At 43.8% G+C, this 19,734-nt stretch overlaps 2 protein-coding genes across 3 annotated transcripts in view; one reads left to right on the top strand and one right to left on the bottom strand.

Annotated features, from left to right (window-relative positions):
- hsf1 (heat shock transcription factor 1) overlaps positions 1–1,265 on the bottom strand; it is a 32,974-nt gene extending 31,709 nt beyond the window's left edge. For both annotated transcript variants that reach the window (XM_063185731.1, XM_063185732.1), the window contains exons 1-2: positions 775–1,265; positions 1–71 (exon numbers count right to left, since the gene is read on the bottom strand). The exon at positions 1–71 is cut by the window's left edge and continues 38 nt beyond it. In XM_063185731.1, the coding sequence (XP_063041801.1) occupies positions 1–71; positions 775–900 (197 nt within the window). In that variant the 5' untranslated portion in view covers positions 901–1,265. The remainder of the gene's footprint in view (positions 72–774) is intronic.
- A 354-nt stretch (positions 1,266–1,619) lies between these two features.
- bop1 (BOP1 ribosomal biogenesis factor) overlaps positions 1,620–19,734 on the top strand; it is a 111,888-nt gene continuing 93,773 nt past the window's right edge. Inside the window, exons 1-2 of the mRNA XM_063185730.1 lie at positions 1,620–1,753; positions 2,185–2,481. Of these exons, the coding sequence (XP_063041800.1) occupies positions 1,655–1,753; positions 2,185–2,481 (396 nt within the window). The 5' untranslated portion in view covers positions 1,620–1,654. The remainder of the gene's footprint in view (positions 1,754–2,184; positions 2,482–19,734) is intronic.

The raw sequence follows: 19,734 nt of genomic DNA, 5'->3' as shown, positions 1-19,734 counted from the left end.
TGCTTGAAGTACTTGGGAAGCACCTCTTTGGAGAAGCGGCCTTGATCAAAAACGTGAAAGCTGGTTCCACTCTGAAGTGAAAGGGAAACAGAAGTCAAGCGCACGGAATGACTCTGCAAGACATTTGCTGTGCTAAGTCATTCCAGCTAACGTTGCAACTCCTTGATAAGAATGCTCTCAAGAAAACAAACATGCAATGCAGCTGAACGCCCGACTTGATCGTTGAAGAGATATTGACAATGGCATTCGTGACAGTAAAACATTTTCCTATGGCAGGTTACTAATGACAGGGGGATCAGGGACCATCATAACATCTTGATAAATCAAACCTCGTCACCAGAAAAGCAAGACAGGAGGATACAAGTAGAGCTTGATACAATGATCCCCTTGCACAAGCTTAACTGCAACCAGCAAACTCTCTCTCATATGAGGCCATATCTATAATTCACTCAACATGTCAACTACACTACGTTTCCATCTTTGGCACCCAGCTAATGTTAGCCATCCAGCTTAGCTATTGCTGCCTGTTAGCTCATACCTCTAATCGATGTACAACTATGCTGCTGCTAGGTGGCTAACCTGACTGGGTATTGAACTAATTTGGGATAATCTTTTAGTGGCTGACAGTGAGTGAATATCAAGTTCGTAGCATGATACAAAACTTTTATTCAGTAAATCGACTACTTATATAATTTCTGAGACACGCAGTCACTCTTAGTCAAAGTTGTCTAACTTTAAAGACGTGACGAGTTACCTAGCTTTCTTGCTACTTACTGGACTCCAGCATATCAGGGGGTCGGTTTCAGGATCTTCAACCAACGTCCAAAGTTTTGTAAGAAAGGCAGGGACATTGCTGCCGCCGACCAAGACCGCGCCAGATCCGGCACCATGGTACTCCATGTCAGCCAAGTTATAACTTACTGCTGTCACTACAGTTAAGCTATCTGTACAACAAGCAGAGGGAGAAAATAAAACACTGCGATGTTTGGACACAGCGCGATAGCTAGCAGCAAGCTAGCTAACTTTGAACACACGGCCGTGGAAAAGCTATCCGTTAGCAAGTCTGCCAAGAAACCTTGACGCAATCCGCCTAGCTTTCCCTTTCACTTGTGCTATCTGCAATGTCCCTGTTCTTCGATTACTTCAATGTCTACTATATGTATATATCCAAATACATAACACAGATGAGCTGAACAAGTGGAAATTTCCATCAGAACGACATCACCACGAACTGCGTAGAAAACAACTGTCGCACATATGCATGGGAGTCGCCATTTTGTGACATCATCAGCGAAAAGTTGCTAAAAATACACTACAAACATTTGAAATATTTTTTGACGAGTTATTTGAAATTGAAATTAAAATATATGGTATTATTTATGACACACAAACAGGGTTTTAGTCAAAATCTTATCAAACACATATATTTGTAACTAACGCCTTTGAAGTTTAACCCTTACCGAACATAAAACATACATTTAATATTTCAAAACCAGTCAAGATAAGAGACAGCGTCTGTTTTTCTGCCCACGTTCAAACATTAATGTATATTATTGAAAATAAATCTCGTGTGAGACTCAACCACCTCTACCTTTCAACTCCGAACTTTGACCTCTCCTTACCCACATGGTCGGTGTGGATCTCGCAGTTCAGCATGCCTGCTCCGAAAACTGAGCAGAAACCTGAAAACACAATGGCTAAAGGGAAGAAAGAAACCGCAAAAAGGAAAAATACAGAAGAGGACGATGAGAAGGTATCGGACATGGACAGTATTAGTTTTAAGACGCTAAATGACTTATGCCGACAAAAAGTAAATAGGCAGCATGGAAGTTAGCTTACTTCAATGTTGTTATACCTCGCACGCGACAGTCCTGCTATGACTTCAACTGTGTGTTTTTTAGATTTTTCATTGACTATGGCAGAGTACACGTATCTATACCTGCATTTATTTACTGTCATCTTTATCGCCAGGTGTCTTAGTTTGAAAGGGAGCGTAACAAGTGAAAGTAGTCCGCTAACTAGCGAAGATCAAGACACGCATGCCACTGCTTTGACTTGGAAGTTGCTTTGGCAAATTCCACCGTATTTCTTAGATTCTAACACAAAGCTCCATATCGATGGCAATTCACAATGTCTGGTTTTACGTGGTGTTGACATCTCTGCACTGCTGATTCTGTTTTGCAGCTGCCAATGTTTGATGAGAAGGATGCTACCGCCATTGTGGGAGACGAGGACGACCCTTCAGACAGCGAGGAAAGTGTCTATTCGGGGCTAGAGGAGTCAGGATCTGACAGCGATGATGATGATGATGACGACGACGACGATGAAGGTGATGACAATGATGGTGAAGAAGAAGAGGATGACGAAGATGCTGCTGGTGACCAGGAGGAGGAGGATGGTATCAACATATCAGTTGAGGGACTGGAAATTGATGCCAATGGCGAGAGCAGTGATGGCGCTACAGACGTAAACAAGACCAAGGTATGTTGATACACACGTGTCCTCTTCATTGGCTTAAATTGAAATGAAATGACGGTAAGCAAGGAAGATAAAGCCCACCTGGAAAACTCATTGTGACACAGCACTCCACAGTACACAAGTGCACACAGCACACAACAAAATTGAATTTATGCCCCACCCGTGCAAGGGGGCAGCCCTAATGGTGCCCCAAGGGAGCAGTGTGGCGGGAAGGTACCATGCTCAGGGTACCTCTTTGAGTCTTGGAGGAGGATATCATGGGGGAGAGCACTGGTTAATAGAGATTGCCAACGTGACGTCATTGCTCCAACCAAATTTACCTTTAGGTCTGTTTTTTTCTTGTTAACACGACTATGATTGGCAGACCAAGCCACTCTCTAACAAGCACTAGAATTTGATTTGCCCAAGATTAGGGCAAAAGGCGTTTCCGACCCATTGGTCACGTGTCTTGGCAACCTCTATTACTCCCCAAACAACCTGGCAGGTCCGGGACGGTAGTCGAACCGGCAACCCTTGAGCCACAAGTCTGACGCCCCATGACTGTCCATTATTGCTGGTGTTGACAGTCAGATGTTGGCTCTCCAACCCTATTGACCAATTCATGTCAAGTACATGTTTGTATGCTATCTGTTGCGTGTTGTATAAACGTGTAGTTTGTCCATTTGTCCATTTAACAAACTACAAGGTTGCATTCAGTTGGCTGCAAGGTAGTAGCTATGGCCATGTATTTCACATGACTCTGTGGATGTTGAGGAAATGCATTGGTTTGGCTCATTAATCCCCAAACCGAAATGATGCACATAGCCACATGTTTAATTACAAACTCAAATCTCATGAGCCTGAATGCTGCGTTCATGCAGCTCCAGGCACCTGGGTTAAAGTTGAGCTAGAAAGCAACATTGCTCAATGACCGCAGTGCTTGCAATGTACAGGGCTCCAGAGTGCGACCAATTTGGTCGCATATGCGCCCATTTTTTTCAATGGTGCGCCTAAAAAATATTTTTAGGCGCACCGGTGCGACCAGCCATCAGTAGAACAAAATCAATTATGCAACCGTTTTAATGGACATAAAATGAATAGTCATTCAACAGTAGGCCTAGTGGCCCATCATCACACAATAAAACGTGTCGATGCGGTCATTCCTTCAACTCCGCTGAACTACCGGTAGCTTTCTCCCCCTTCCTCGTTCACAGGCAGCACGACATTTCAGAATAGAATGGTCGACTTCGTTCAACTATCCGAGTTCACTTGTGCCAGCGAGTTTTTGTGTTCTCAACCAGACGAGTTTTGCAACGGACGAGAGAGTTACAATCACGGTAAAAACAGCAAAATGACTTGAGGATATTTTAAACACGAGAGAGTCACAATCACGGGGGAAAACTAAATGGCTTGAGCGGATATTAAACATTGCCACATAAAAACGCAGACCGGTGCGGATAATTGCCTGTTTCAGACGCGTGCAGAGCTGGCCAAACAACAGGTGACGCGCTAGTCTGTCGGGACTTCTGTGAGAGTTTTTTGATAGCGACTAGGGCAGGCTACATACTGCCTATCAGTCGGCAAGGCACCTCGAGACAGCACGAGAGAGAGGGGGAGAGAGAGAGAGAGAGCGAGCGAGCGAGCGCACTAGTGCTGTCGTGTCTGTTCGTAGCGCTTAAGAGACCACAATCATTATGCAGAGGGAGAGCGCTCAAAAACGGGGAAATGGATAAAACCCAATTCACCTCAGATTCCACTGTAAACATAGGCTAGGCTATTTGTGTCTAATGATTTTAAAAATCATGACATTTTTAGCAGGATTTGTTAAAAAAAATCTATCCAACCATCCATCCATCCACCCAGCCATCTTCATATTGTAACTCTGTGCTTGTGCCGTGTGCATAGCCTTATTGCAGAAAAGGCTGGTATGTTTACCTCACTAGTCAAACACTACTGACTAAAAGGCTACTCATTTGGTCTTTTCTACCAGCCAAACTGCTTGTAGCCAAGATGTGTTAGTTAGGTAGCCTACTGTCATGTCTTTTATAAGATGCACATTTGGAAGACTAGCCTATAGCACATGAAAGGCTCCAGGTCTTTTAAAATATAGCAACAATAATAGAATAATAATAATGATAATAATAATAATTATTATTATTCTATTATTGTTGCTATTATTATTGCTATTGTTATTATTTTTAATTATTATTTTTTAAAGCTGAGGTGCGTGTGTGTATGGGGTGGTGAAAACACTTGGGTGCACCTAAATTTTGTGCTGGTGCACCTAAAAAAAATTTTTAGGCGCACCAGTGCAACCAGTGCAAAAAGTTAGTCTGGAGCCCTGAATGTAGTGAAGGTACCGTATTTTTTGGACTATATGTCGCTCCGGAGTTTAAGTCGCAACGGCCCAAAAATGCATTTTGAAGATGAAAAAAACATATATACGTCGCACCGGACTAATCGTCGCACATTTTTGAAAGGTTATTCTATCCATGGAATCAATGTTGTGATAACTGGCGCATGGTAAGCTGCTGCTCAAAGACGGCATTGTTTTAAACCAGCATCTGAAGCAGTGGCAACGCATTCAGAGGTGGTGGTAATGCACCAACTAAGATGGTTTGCCAACCGCCATAAAACCACAAAAAGAAAAAGAGGAAGAAACAGTGATAACGCGCCATGTTGCCCTGTAGTCAGAACAACATTCAATTTTCGGCTTTGTTTTGCGTTTGGACCGTGGGAGGGTTCGAGGCAACTTGTTCCGTCTCCAGAGCACGCCTTTCTTTACCCCCTTTTCTGAGACTTCAGCCCATGACGCTATCAAAGGTGAGGGGGATTTCATCCATGTTGTGTAGCCTATGGTAGTGTCACGTTGTGCTCGTTTGTCAGAAACTCGCGGAAATGACCGATTTTCACCTGGAAGTCGGCTGACTGTCTTTAATAACACAGACGCTCGTTCTCGGATAGAGAGGAGATTGCGTTGCATAGCGCAAATAAATCCACGAGAGGGGATTGCATTGCATAACGCGATACATCCACGAGCTCCCTGACTTCCGCAAAAGTCCTATTCATTTCTTTGGCAATGTCATGGAGCCCGTAACAAGACCGTTGACTCGCAGCAGCGCGCGCGTTGTTCGAGAACACATTTACCTCCGCTTTTCTCCAGTCCCCAAACAGTTTTCCATTGCATCCAAACTTTCGTTCAGCTGCCCTATTGCCATTTTCGGCTGCATATTTAATTACTTTCAGCTTGAACTCAGCAGTAGGCTATATTAACTTCTTTTGGGTGGTAGGCTATATTTCTATTTCAGTCGTCATTGTAAATGCTATTTTTTGTTCTGGTAGCCCAAGTTGTAGGCTAACATTTTTTCTATCAGTGGTATTAAGCAACACAACATAGGCCTAGTTGCGCACATAGTGCTCTCCCGTGGAGAAAAAAAAACATATATATGTCGCACCAGAGTATATGTCGCATGTCCAGCCAAACCATGAAAAAAAGTGCGACTTGTAGTCCGGAAAATACGGTAATCGCGCTATTTCAAATGTGGCTCGCGAAGAGACCTCGGACGCAGATGCTAAATGTGGAGCTGGTTAGCAACCAGACCCAATCGACAATTGAGGTGCGCATACGCAGAAGTCTAATCGGCCCTCAAGTTATAGGCAGCATCAGGCTAAATGGGTTAACACAGGGGTTCCCAATCTTTTTCAGCCCGACCCATAGTTTGAGAACCCTTGCAAATGATGGTGTGCTAGTTGGATTGTGTTGGTGATAACTAGGATATTTCATCTATTTTATTCAAATAGCGTTCTTACTTTTTTTCTCCTGTCTTTAATTCAACCATCATCTTTGTGTTGAGTGCTAAGGAGTGTGGCACATTTTTCAGGAATTTATCCAAGTCGGTGGTACTGTAGTTCATTTGGGTTAAGGCAGGGTTTCCCAAACTTTACCACGATAAGGCCCTGCATTTACCGATATATTTCCCGCCAATGCCCCCCATACATGGGTCGTGCCACACTATTTTTTTCTTTGCACCCCCTTTCACAACCATAGTCTAGGTCGGTGAGGCAGTGTCCCAATAGGATATGTTGTGTAAAATAGTAATGGGAATACATAGTAATGTTCAAAGATGCAACAGTTTATTATAATGCTGTTGAGAATATTTTTCTGCTTATTTTTAGTTTATTTTGGTGCACATTCGTTATTCTGTTTATTCAATTATTTATTTACGTTGTGCTGTACTTTTCTTGCCAACCTGCTGTGGCCCCCTAGTGCCCCCTCACGACCCCCAGGGGTCCCCAGCCCTACTTTGAAAACCACTGGGTTTAGGCACCATAACATTACTCCAGGCACCTGGGACCAAGTCCCATCCTTCATCATTTTCCAATCTTTTCCTGTCTCTCTACCAATGCTTTCCTGTTACACACTCACACTTTCCCATACTGTAAATGCATGAATACATAAAAATCTCCCAAAACCTTTACTATAATTATGAATCCAAGTACCCCTACTGACTGTCAGCCAGTATTTTTGGGGGGTAATGTTTTAAAATTCACTGGTGGAAGAAGAGCATGGCATCACCACCTGGGGCATTGTTGGCATGCACGTTTTTCCAACCAGCAAAGATTTTTGTCTTCCATCGAACTGTGATTTTTTTTATTAGCATATCATAAGTGATTTGTGTGCAGCATCCTTTCTGCCCATTGCACTTTTTCGCCCATGTCGCTGTCTTCTGGACTGCTTGTCTGATCTATGGTTGAGTTATATCAGCAATCGGCAAAGTTGTGCAAAAACTGGGTGATTTCTCCATAGTGTTTTTGGCTGTGGTCACAATTATATCTGAGCCCTCTTGGCAGTTTTTACTCTTTGGCAAGGAAAGCTCATTCGAGATGTCATGAACACATTTCATTGAGGTCTCCTTGCAAGCACGCATCAGCATCTTTGTGCAAATTTGAAATGGTAGTTTTGCTGAAGTATGTGGTGTAATGCACAAAAATGATAGCCAGTTTTAAGCATTCAAATGGCCGATTGCAGCTGATATATAGTGCCTAAATATTTTTTACAGTCTGAGAAATGGTCTTAAAACCTTCTCTCACATGGCCCAAAGTTTCCCCTTCACCGGTTTTACTCCGTGGCATGAGCACAGAATGTAACCTTGGCAGCAGCCAAAGTCTACTATTAAACTCTGTTATTCGACAGGGACATTATCGATTGTATCCGTCTCTCCTCCATAACTACCATGACGTATTTTTTCTATTTCGGAAAAGCCAAATTCCTTATTTCCACATTCTTTCTGAAATAACACATTTTTAAGGCCTTCGGCCCTAAAAGGACTAGTGAAAAATTGGGCCAGAAATAATTTGTCAGCACTCGGCACAAAGATAAATCTCACACGCCTGAACTCTCTCATTTGCCTTGTGAAACCCAGGGCTGGCTTCTCTGTATGTTGCCCCCTAGTGGCTGATTGATGATACAGGCGATGGAGGGGAAAATTAGCGGGAAGGAAAGCCTTCATCACCTCTTCTTCTTTTTTTCCATTCTCACTTTGCCTCTCTTTACCTTACTTCTGGACATTCCTCTCCTGCTTTTGCCATTAGAAACGTTGAGCGCAAACTATTTTCAGTCAGCAGCGTCCAGAACCCTCTCTGGTAGTGCTGTTACGGATTACTAGAGGAAGTTGATTGGCTGGGCCAGGTGGGAGCATAAAAAGTCGGTTACAGCGTTTCTACATTTGTCTGCCTCCTGCAAACCCTTTTTTGTTGTGCAGTCATTTTTTTCATCACTTTTTTTGTTGGGCACAGTCATAATTTTCCAGCTGTGACTGTGAGCAGACAGGGCATGACTTCACCATCGTGGTTGCGTCAGCTCGCCTCGAGACTAAGAGGATTAAGGCCCGAAAAGTTGCTCCTCGTCCAGTGATGTTCCTGTTGGACGACGGCATGAAGACATCTTTTCCAAAACGCCATAAAAAACATTCCATGGACAATTTTTTCATAAATATAATTTTTATTATTATTTAGAATCTGATTTTGAGACGGCATCAGGGCAATTGAAACTGATTGATGTTATTTTGTTATATTTCCTTACCGAATTCAAGCATCTAAACACTGATTTTCGTGACGCTAACTGAGAAATACAGTATTATTGAATATTTTTGGACATGGATATATTGCGTTTTGGAAAGAGTGTTTTGGAGAGCTCTTCCTTTAGAGGCCGTCTGAGGAGTACTAGGAGGAGGAGAAGTGGACTATTTAAAGGGACCAGCTTTGGATCACACAATGGTGATAACATGCAAGCTACGTGGGGTCCTCCTAAAAGTGCGTGTTTGTTATGGAGCATGTTCGTGCCTCCTCTCAAGCATGGTTTTACCGAGTGAAATAGTCAGAGGGAGAAGGGTTTGGAGGGATGTTTGATTGCCATGTGCTATTGTTATCATCACTGGGCGCAAGGGCTTGTCTGAAACCTTGAGGGCTTTTGAGAGAGCATGCCCTGAAGACCGATAGGAAGACGAATTATTCCCCGTCATTTAGGTAATTTATTTCTATAATATATTTGTTTTTTTCGTGTTAACACTCTTGATTTTTTTTTGTTCTTCTTGTTTTTAATTACCCGTTTGATTTTTCCCCCTCTTTTCATTTATTCTCTTTAGACACTTTTCTCATCCACCTCTGTGTTCCTTTCTTGCTCTCGTTTTTTCCCCTCCCCATTTCTTCTTCCTCTTGCTTTATTTCATTCAGTCCTTCTGTTTCTTTCTATCCCCCCCTCTTTTTTATTCTTTTTTCCCTCCATCCGTCCAAATGAGTGTTCAGGGGCCTGATGCGAAGCAGGCTGAAGTGGATGTGGCTGCTGGACGCTTTATGACCCAACAGGGACGCCCCCACCCCCCTACACACACACACACACACACACACACACACACACACACACACACACACACACACACACACACACACACACACACACACACACACACACACACACACACACACTGAGGCCATCACTGCCTCAGCTCCAGGATCCGGCAGCAGCAGCAACAGCAGCAGAGTCTGCATTGGCGCTCAAGCTTGTGTGTGTGCCTGGCCGCGAGTGGGTGGGAGACAGTGTGTGTGTGTGTGTGTGCACTGTAGAAGGCTGGTCGTGGTGGTTGTAGGGGGGGGGGTATTCTACAGCAGCAGAGCTCTCGTCTTACCAGGAAAGGCCTGACTCCTCCAGGGCACCCACGCAGAGCAGAGCAGAGAGAACGTTCCGGCTTCCCTCCGCCAACTCGTCTCGTCTGGTCCACTTCCATGTGCGGCGGGACACATGACATGACGTCTTCTGTTTCGTGGGGTCGTTGGGGGTTGGGGGCGTGAGGTGTGGATTATGGGTGGTGGTGTGCAGGTTTTGAGGTGGTGTGCACTAGGTTTTGGGGAGGTATGCAGGTTTTGGGGTGGTTTAAGCCATTATAGTGATGGTGTTCAGGTTTTGGGGAGGTATGCAGGTTTTGGGGTGGTTTAAGCCATTATGGTGGTGTTGTTCAGGTTTTGGGGAGGTATGCAGGTTTTGGGGTGGTTTAAGCCATTATAGTGGTGTTGTTCAGGTTTTGGGGAGGTATGCAGGTTTTGGGGTGGTTTAAGCCGTTATGGTGGTGTTGTTCAGGTTTTGGGGAGGTATGCAGGTTTTGGGGATGTATGCAGGTTTTGGGGTGGTTTAAGCAATTATGCCCTGCAAAAATTGCCAAACAGTACCTACGCCAACACTGAAATGGAGAAAAAAATGCCTTCAAACAAAGCTGTGGTATTGGGTTGGATATTGTTGTTCCTGCAAAGTTGACATAGCAATATCTCTAAAAAAAAGAGATACATTTGGACCGTCAGGCTTTGTCAGCAGATAAAGGAGGAGTAATAAAATTCATTTTCAGTCTAAACCCAATGTTGACATGTTACCAAGGTACTGCACTTTGCATTTGTAGGACAGAATTGTGATGTCCATGGCAGACCCATGAGTAGAGACTCTCTTCTTTCCTTATCAGAGGTTTGAATGAAGCGGTTGGAAAACCCAGCCACCGTTTCCTTGCTTTCCACAGTTTCCTGGACTGTCTACTCATAACGATCAACCAAGTGGATCCGGAGCTGGTTGGATCAAACTTATAGCAGGGTTTTTGCGTACTCCCCTGCTTTTAGCAGTATTTAGTCCCAAATTTCCAGAGGGAGGAGTGGCAGTGGCGTACATGACTGGTGGTGTTGGTCATCCATTCGCTGCAAGCCAGTGTGATTAACAAGCTCGGTCCTTCTTCATCATCATCATCATCATTGTCATCTTCAAATTGTTTTTTTTTCTTCTCTCAATTGTTGTCTGTCCTCTTTTTCCTCTTTGCTTCACCTTCTTCCTCTTCATCTTCTTCTTCTCCTCCTCCTCATCTTCAATTGTTTTCTATCCTCCCGTTTCCTCTTCTTCTTCCTCTTAATCATCTTCTTCCTCTTCAACTTCTCCTCCTGCTCCTCAATTGTTTTCTGTCCTCTTCTTCCTCTTCATCATCATCATCTTCTTCCTCTCCTCCTCCTCCTCCTCCTCCTGCTCCTCAATTGTTTTCTATCCTCTCCTTCCTCTTCATCTTGTCGTCCTGCTCCTCAATTGTTTTCTGTCCTCTTCTTCCTCTTCATCATCATCTTCTTCTTCCTCTCCTCCTCCTCCTCCTCCTGCTCCTCAATTGTTTTCTGTCCTGGGTCACCCTATAACTCAGCCTCACTTCAGAGGAAGCAGCAGAATAATGGCTAACCAGGGGCCCCGGGTCCGTCCTTCTCTGCCGAGCGGAACCCGGGACCGCCGGCCAACACACATTAAAAACAAGTGTGTGTGTGTGTGTGTGTGTGTGTGTGTGTGTGTGTGTGTGTGTGTGTGTGTGTGTGTGTGTGTGTGTGTGTGTGTGTGTGTGTGTGTGTGTGTGTGTGTGTGTGTGTGTGTGTGTGTGTGTGTGTGTGTGTGTGTGGAGAGCGAGAGAGAGAGGGCCCAGTGGGAGGGAGTGTGTTTGTGCGCACGTCTGCCTTTGACTTTCGGAGCGTACTGTGCGCGTGGGTGTGCGTCTCCCTGAAGAGGCCTTGGAGACCGGCGTGTGTCTGATTCAAAACGGATGTCCGCAAGCGAGAAGAAATCAATTAGGAGGACGCAGTTTTGTTGTGATGACAAGTGTCTGAAGATGAATAATGGTGGCGCTGTATATGACATACGACAATGATGGGCAAGAGTAGTGAGTAGTGGCTCTCTGTACATGAAGGGAGGATGGATTTCTTTTTGAGCGATTTATTGTTTTTGGGGGAAGATTTTGGGGGTGGCGTTTTTGAAGACTAATCACGTGAAGCCACTGAAGGAGGCTTCGACCAAGGTGTCTTGGTCTCATCTGTGTCATGCCAACACACTAAATAAAAAACAAGAATGAGCCGTGCGTGCCGTGGCCTAATAGTAGGGCGCTCGTCTGCTGTGCGGCTGACCCACTCGCTTCCTGTCACCATCTTCACTGTCCTATCAAATAAAAAGTCAAAAAAGACAAAAAGAAATCTTTAAAAAAAAAAAAAGAATGGCAGTTAAGTGGCTTTTCTACAACAAAAGGGATGACAACTTTGGTCATTGTTCTCCCTCCTCCCTTCTTGACCCGGTGTTGTTGCGTCCAGTCTTGCACACTTCATCTGGATTGACGCTTGCGGTCGGCTGCAGGCGGAGTGCCAGGCCCGGCTGGACTCCGGGCCGCTCGGCGGAGTTTCAGTGTGAGCTTGTTTTCTGACTGGATGTACAGTACTCCACTCAAGTCAACCTCTCCTCTCCTCTCTGCCTCTCCTTGCTGTTGGCTGGCCCTGACACACACACACACACACACACACATACACACACACACACACACACACACACACACACACACACACACACACATACACACACATATCATCTGGACAACTCATCTGTCACTGAATCCCCCCCTCTCACCACTGTCCACCACCTCAATTCCCCTTCCTTTGGTCAATCAATGAACACCCCCCACCCCTCTTTTTAAACTGTAAACTGATTGACCTGGTTGCCTCGATAGACCCTCAATAACGGCCAAAAGCAAGGTGATGAGCTTTGACTTTGGCTAAATGTCCTCCCTTTATTTCCTGTAAGAACGGACATGTTGTAAACAAGCAGTGAGTGTTCTGCCCCTGTTCTCCTTTCATCTAAATCTCACGGAGTTGTTGTTTTTTTTTCAAGCCAAATTTTGGGAAGTGATGCAGAAGAGAGGAGGAAGATGAGTGGGGGAGGTGGAGGTGTACAAAGTCATGAGGAAGAGTAGAGGGAGAGAGAGAGGAAGGGGGGGGTAAATCCTCCCGAGTCCCACGAGGCGAGTGTCTACATGCATTTTTGCATTAAACTGCACAAGTCCGTCTTGATGTGGATTTAACTGGGCTTAGGGGAGGAAGTGTTTCACTTAGCTCTTCCAGTCCAAAAGAGATAGGACGGGGAGCAGAGGAGGCATAAATCAAGGCAGGTTGCTCACCTGCCTGCCTGGCTGGCTGGCTGAGTCACCTGGGAGCCTAAAGCTCCAGTCGGCCTCAAAAGAAGCACCCGGCCTCACCCCCTCTTCCCCCTTTCCGCGCATACCTCTCTCTTCCTCCAACCTCCATTTCCCCCACCTCTACCTCCCCACCACCACCACCACCATTCCTTCCTTCTCTCTAGCATGTAGAGTTCCTCTACCACTCTTCCCAGGGCCGCTGACAGCTTTGTCTGGGCCCAGGACAAAGTCATATGAAAGGGCCCCCCGCGGTTCTGACGACTGACATGGCAGCTGCTTCTTAACTGAGCTGCGACCCCCTGAACCTTTCCCCTCACTCTGGGGCGTTATAGAGATTCAAGTAATGGTTTAAAATAATTCATAAAGCTCTAATGAGTCACCACGGCAAAACTCAGAAAGGAAAAATGGACGGGAAGAAGGGTAAAGAACCAAAATCTAGCTATGTTCAGCGAACGTTAGATGAAGCTAACTCTACAGCTAGCCCGCACCAGGAGAGGGATAATGTTGCAGCGATACTGGCCGAACTAAGACATTTCAGACAAGAGAACAACGAAAAATTGACGGACATGACATCGGCCATAAAATCCTTGGAACAAACAGTCGGTAACCTGGGTGAGCGACTAACAGAGGCCGAGGACCGAATTAATCAAGACGACTCTGCACGCTCCTCGCGCCTGCTGGGCTACCTTCTGCGGCGAGAAAGGCAACTCGAGGAAAGATGCGAAGCGTTGGAAAACTATACTCGCAGGAATAATCTGCGGATATATGGAGTCCCAGAGGGCAAGGAGACGGGCGATGTGGTTAAATGGGCTGAAATGTTTTTGACTGAACTGTTGGACTTGCCCAGAGAGACTCCCCTTATGATCGAGAGGGCGCACAGATCTCTTCAGCAAACAAGGACCCAGCCGGGAGCTCGCTCAAACCGAACCCAGCCGACGGGGCAACAGGGGAGACCGCCTGCCTCTCCTCCTCCCCCGCGATCACTGATAGTGAGATTCGTCGACCATCAGCAAAAGCAACAGGTGATTTTCAAAGCATGGAGCTCGAACAATCTGGAATACGAGGGGAACCGGATCTACATGGATCATGACTATTCGCCCATGGTACAAAAGAGAAGACGCGAATACTCCGATATTAAAAAGCAACTGAAAGAAAAGAACATCCGATTTCAGACTCCATACCCAGCTAAACTGAAGGTGCATCTGCAAGATGGTGTAAGAACATACAGCTCTGCATGGCAAGCCGCGGAAGATCTGCAATCAATCGGGATTAAAACAACCATTTCAGACGAGGAGAAGATGAGCAAAGAACTGAATCGCGTTGGATGGCAGGTTGTCATGGACGGTTCACGCAGAGGAGACCTGATCACACGCAATCTCATTCAGGATGTGGAAGCCTTGCAATAGGGTGTCATGTCTGTTTGATTCAGGTAAAAGTAATGTGGGCTCTTTAGGGCATACAAAGCGGACATTTTTCTTGAACTTTTCTTGAAGTAATAAGCACAATATAAGACGGTCTTTTACGTTTGATTTAGCAATTCATGTTAGTGTGGGGGGGAGGGGGGAGCTGTGTCGGTCATGCAGACCCTTTTCTCAAAATGCCAACAACATAGGCGAGGGCCCTCTGTCTCTGACAGAGATTTTCCCTCAGAGCCATACCAACCTGGCTCTATCAAGGTCATAGTATGTACCTGTCACTTGGAAGCCTCAGGAAATGATACTGAAACTTTATTTGTTTGTTCTTTTTATTATTTTTGTTCATTTTGTTCATTGTTTGCAGAGGAGGAATGCTCTATGATTAGTAAATCTTTACAGGGGAAAATCTTATGGGGAGGATAAAGGTTACTTCTTTTAATGTTAATGGGATCCATAATCCTATAAAAAGGGGTAAGATATTATCCAAGTTAAAGAGAGAAAAAACTCAAATTGCTTTACTACAGGAAACCCACCTAAATAGCACTGAACATGTTAAGTTGGGAAGGATGGGGTTTAAACACGTTTTCTTTTCATCACACGAATCTGGTAATAGGAGAGGAACTGCAATTCTAATAAGTAACTCTGTTAATTATGAACATATGCTAGAAAAAAACGACAAGGAGGGTAGATATGTCTTGGTCAGGGGAAAAATAGATGGAATAGTGGTTACATTATTCAATGTCTATGCACCCCCAAATAGTGAGTGGGATTTTTATAGAAAAATATTTGATATCATGACACTGGAGGCCAAAGGAATTTTCATATGTGGCGGAGACTGGAATGTGAAACTTAATGAAAAATTGGACTCATCAAGGCCAATTGTTAGACAAACCAAAATGACCAAGAAAATTAATGTCACAATGCGGGAAATGGGAATTATTGACGTATGGAGAGACTTTCATCCAGTAGACCGTGACTACACTCATTACTCTCATCCTCACTCAGTATACACACGCATTGACTATTTCTTTATGTATAACACAGACAGACATAGGGTTGACCAATGTGATATTGGAAACATTGATATCTCAGATCATAGTCCCATATACCTCACCATTAGTTTACATCAACATGCCAAGCATACATACTGGAAGCTTAATTCCAGTATACTTAATAGTGTACCTATTAAGGAAGAGTTAGAGAAGGAAATTAACAACTACTTTGAGTTAAATGATACAGGAGAGGTGGAGCCACCCATGCTGTGGGATGCATTTAAGGCAGTAATGCGAGGAAATATTATAGCACGGTCATCTTATGTTAAAAAACTGAGAGAAGAGAGATTAAATAATCTTCAGCAAAAATTAAAGGAGTTACAAAGACAGCATAAAGACAACTTGGAGCCTAACACTGAAAGAGACATAAAAACGGTAAAAAATGAGATTGACAGCCTATTGACAGAGGAAGTAAAAAAGAAACTAATTTATCTGAAACAGAAATACTGGGAGGCTGGGGGCAAGGCAACCAAACTATTGGCATATAGGCTAAAGAAAAAACAAGCTGAGAGTGCACTCTACAAAATAAGGAACACAGAGACTAAGGAGATCGAATATAAGCAAGAGAAAATTAAACAGTGTTTAGTGTCCTTCTATAAAAAACTATATTCCCAACAGCAGATGAATAATGATGAAGATATTGACACATTCTTAATGTCACTTAACCTACCAACAGTTACGGAGGCTCATAACAATATCCTTAGAGCTGAAGTGACTACTGAGGAAATTAACCAGGCGATTACAAGACTGAAAGCGGGCAGCTCCCCTGGCCTGGACGGTTTCACGACCGAATGGTACAAAATTATGAGGGACAAACTTGTGTTTAGACTAATGACAACCTTTAACTGGATTTTAAAAAAACATGAGATGCCTCCATCATGGAGAGAAGCAGTCATCTCTCTTATTCCCAAGGAAGGTAAAAATAGACAAGAATGTGAAAATCTAAGGCCTATAAGTGTATTGAATGTGGACTATCGTATATTTACATCAATATTAGCAAGGAGACTTGAAAACTGCCTGCCAAGCATAATCCATTTGGACCAGACTGGCTTTATTAAGCAGAGACAAACGCAAGATAACATAAGAAGGACATTGCATATAATACGACACATTGTAGAAAATAATATTGAATCAACCCTGATAAGTTTGGATGCTTTTAAAGCATTTGACACAGTCTCGTGGAAATTCCTTTATAAAACACTAAATACATTTGGATTTCATGAGAATTTTATAAAAGTGATTGAAGCACTATATGACAGACCAACAGCGAAAATACGGGTCAATGGGGATCTAACAACATCTTTCTCCTTACAGCGAGGGTGCAGGCAGGGGTGCGCTGTCTCCCCTCTCTTATTTGCTATATTCATAGAGCCTTTAAGTCAATGGATTAGACAGGATACAACTATTAGAGGGATTTCAGCCATGGGTGGAGAACAAAAGTTGGCCCTGTTTGCTGATGATATTTTTAATATACCTAGAAAAGCCCTCTACATCACTACCCCAGAACTGATGTCATGCATGGATGAATATAGCAAAATGGCTGGCTATAAGCTAAACCTATCAAAAACACAAATACTTGCTTTCAATTATAAACCTCCCATAGACATTAAACAAAGATACCAATTAAAATGGGAGAATGAATCAATAAAATACCTAGGAATACATCTGCCTAAAAATTTAGACACACTGTTCCAGCTAAACTACCAGCCATTGAATTCCAAAATAAAAGAAGATATTAAAAGGTGGCAGGTCATTCCTTTTTTAACCTTGGGCTCAAGAGTTGACTCTGTTAAAATGAATATCCTGCCAAGGTTACTGTACCTCTTTCAAACTTTGCCTATAGAGGTTGCCAAACAACACTTTGTCGAGTGGGATAAGCAAATATCTAGATATATTTGGAATGGTCAAAGGCCAAGGATTAAATATAAAACCCTACAGCTCCAGAAAAAATTTGGGGGAATGGGGCTCCCATGCCTACTGGAATACTACTATGCTGCTCAGCTACGACCCATCATATGCTGGTGCAACCCTGGATACTCTGCTAGGTGGAAGGACCTAGAAATAGCTATGTGCAGTATCCCACTCCAGGCAATTGTATCGGATGACGTACTAATCAAGTATCTTCTGGACAGGGCGAATCCCTTTATCAATCTATCTTTAAAAATATGGAAACTTGTCCAAAAGCAATGTAATATACAGGAAACTGCAAAAATATTAAGGTGGTGCTCCTTTGATAGTGATTTTCCTCCAAATTTGAATGATGCGCGATTTAGGGTATGGATGAGGAATGGCACTGTGATGCACAAGGAATCATTAAAGACATTCCAGATGATGGAAGAACAATACCATTTGGAACGTCAGGATTTTTACAGATTCCTACAAATGCGTCATCACTTTGAAAAACTCAGAAAAGACATAGACTTGGAGGACGGAATGATAAAATTGTTTATTTCTGCTTATAAATCTGAAAATATTATTAAGACAATATCTAAGATTTATAATTACTTTTCTAAAAGAAAATCTGAAGGATCTTTATACATCAAGCAAAGGTGGGACAAGGAGAGTGGTAACATTCTGTTAGAGGATCATTGGTATTCTATTTGCCAAATACAATGGAAAACAACTACATCTCTGGCATGGAGAGAATTTAGTTGGAAGAATATGGTTCGCTTTTTTCTCACCCCTAAACAAAAAAGTTATAATACTAATAATACAGCCTGTTGGAGGCAGTGCCATACTACTGAGGCAAACCACTATCATATTTTCTGGTCCTGCCCATCTCTCACTGAATATTGGAAGAAGGTACACCAGATCATACAGGACTCTTTGATAATTACTATTCCTCTCAGTTTTGACACTCTTTATCTGTGCAATTTCCCACATGACTTAGATCTCCACCCAAGTGATGCGAGGCTGATACCAATCCTTCTAGCGGCATGTAAAAAGGCTATTACACGTAAATGGCTAAAGCCCCAACCACCTTCAGTGGATGATTGGATAGATATAGTATATGATGTGTACAAGATGGAGAGATTGACATATTCACTCAGAATGCGTCAAAATGACTTCAGCGGCCTTTGGAACAGATTTGTTTTGTTCATAGGATCCCAACGTCCTGACTTCATTTGAAGTATCCCTCTCTTTTTTCCTTCTGTCTTTTTTTTTTGTATCTAATATAGCTATTCCTCCCAGTTCTGTACATAGTTTTGTTGATGGTACCAGAAAGCTTTCAATAGACAGTAGGTTAAAAAAAAACTGCACTAGAGAAGAAACTAAATGGATTGATATCCTTGTATAACTTTTGTCTTTTCTTCATTTTATACTTTATTGTGAACTCATGTAAAGTGATGAACGACAGCAATGTTGAATGTCTTTTGTTATATATATATATATATATCTGTCGCTTATTGTACCTCATGTGAAGGCACCTTTTAAAGTCATCTCTTCACTGTAATGTTGTAAACCTACTGGTTACCAATAAAAATATAATTACAAAAAAAAAAAAATTAAAAAAAAAAAAAAAGGGCCCCCCATTCAATACATGTAATGTAATGAGGACCCATTTCTTGCCCCCCCCTTCTACCTGGGCCCAGGACAACAGATCCCTTTGTCCCCCCCCCTGTCGGCTTACCTGACTCTTCCTACCCCTCTCCTCAACTTTTCCATCACTTCACTTCCACACCTCCACCACTCCACCTCACTCCACCCACCCCCTGCCTGTTTTAGAGTGCTCCTACTTCTCTTCTCCATCCTCCAGCACCCTCCACTTCACCTCCTCCTCCTCCTCCCTCTATCTTCCAGCCCCAAGCTTACTCCACCACCTCTCCACCTCCTTTCCCTCTTTCCTATCCCCCCCTCTTTCCTTATTTCTCTACCTCCTCCTCCTCCTCCTCCCCCTCCTCCTCCTCCTCCCCCCTGTTTAGAGCTGCCTCTAACCTCTGACGGCTTGGCCTCGGTGAGTGATGGCCGCGTGCGAATAACAGGCGGTTGTGGTGGATCCTTTCATCCCGTCCCTGTCCTGTCCCATCCCTCCTTCTCTTCTCTTCTCTTCTCTTCTCTTCTCTTCTCTTCTCTTCTCTTCTCTTCTCTTCTCTTCTCTTCTCTTCTCTTCTCTTCTCTTCTCTTCTCTTCTCTTCTCTTCTCTTCTCTTCTCTTCCCCCTCCTGCGTGCAGGGCAGGATGTGCCGCTCGTTCCCAGTGACTGCTCTCTCCAGGCTGCCTGGGGGTGTAAATCACCTGGCCGGCCGTGCCGACTGACTGACTGACTGACTGACTGACTGAGGAGGAAAAAGAA

This window comes from Engraulis encrasicolus, chromosome 20 (genome assembly GCF_034702125.1).
Source record: "Engraulis encrasicolus isolate BLACKSEA-1 chromosome 20, IST_EnEncr_1.0, whole genome shotgun sequence".
Classification (NCBI taxonomy): Eukaryota; Metazoa; Chordata; class Actinopteri; order Clupeiformes; family Engraulidae; genus Engraulis; species Engraulis encrasicolus.
This window is presented reverse-complemented; position numbering and strand designations above follow the sequence as displayed.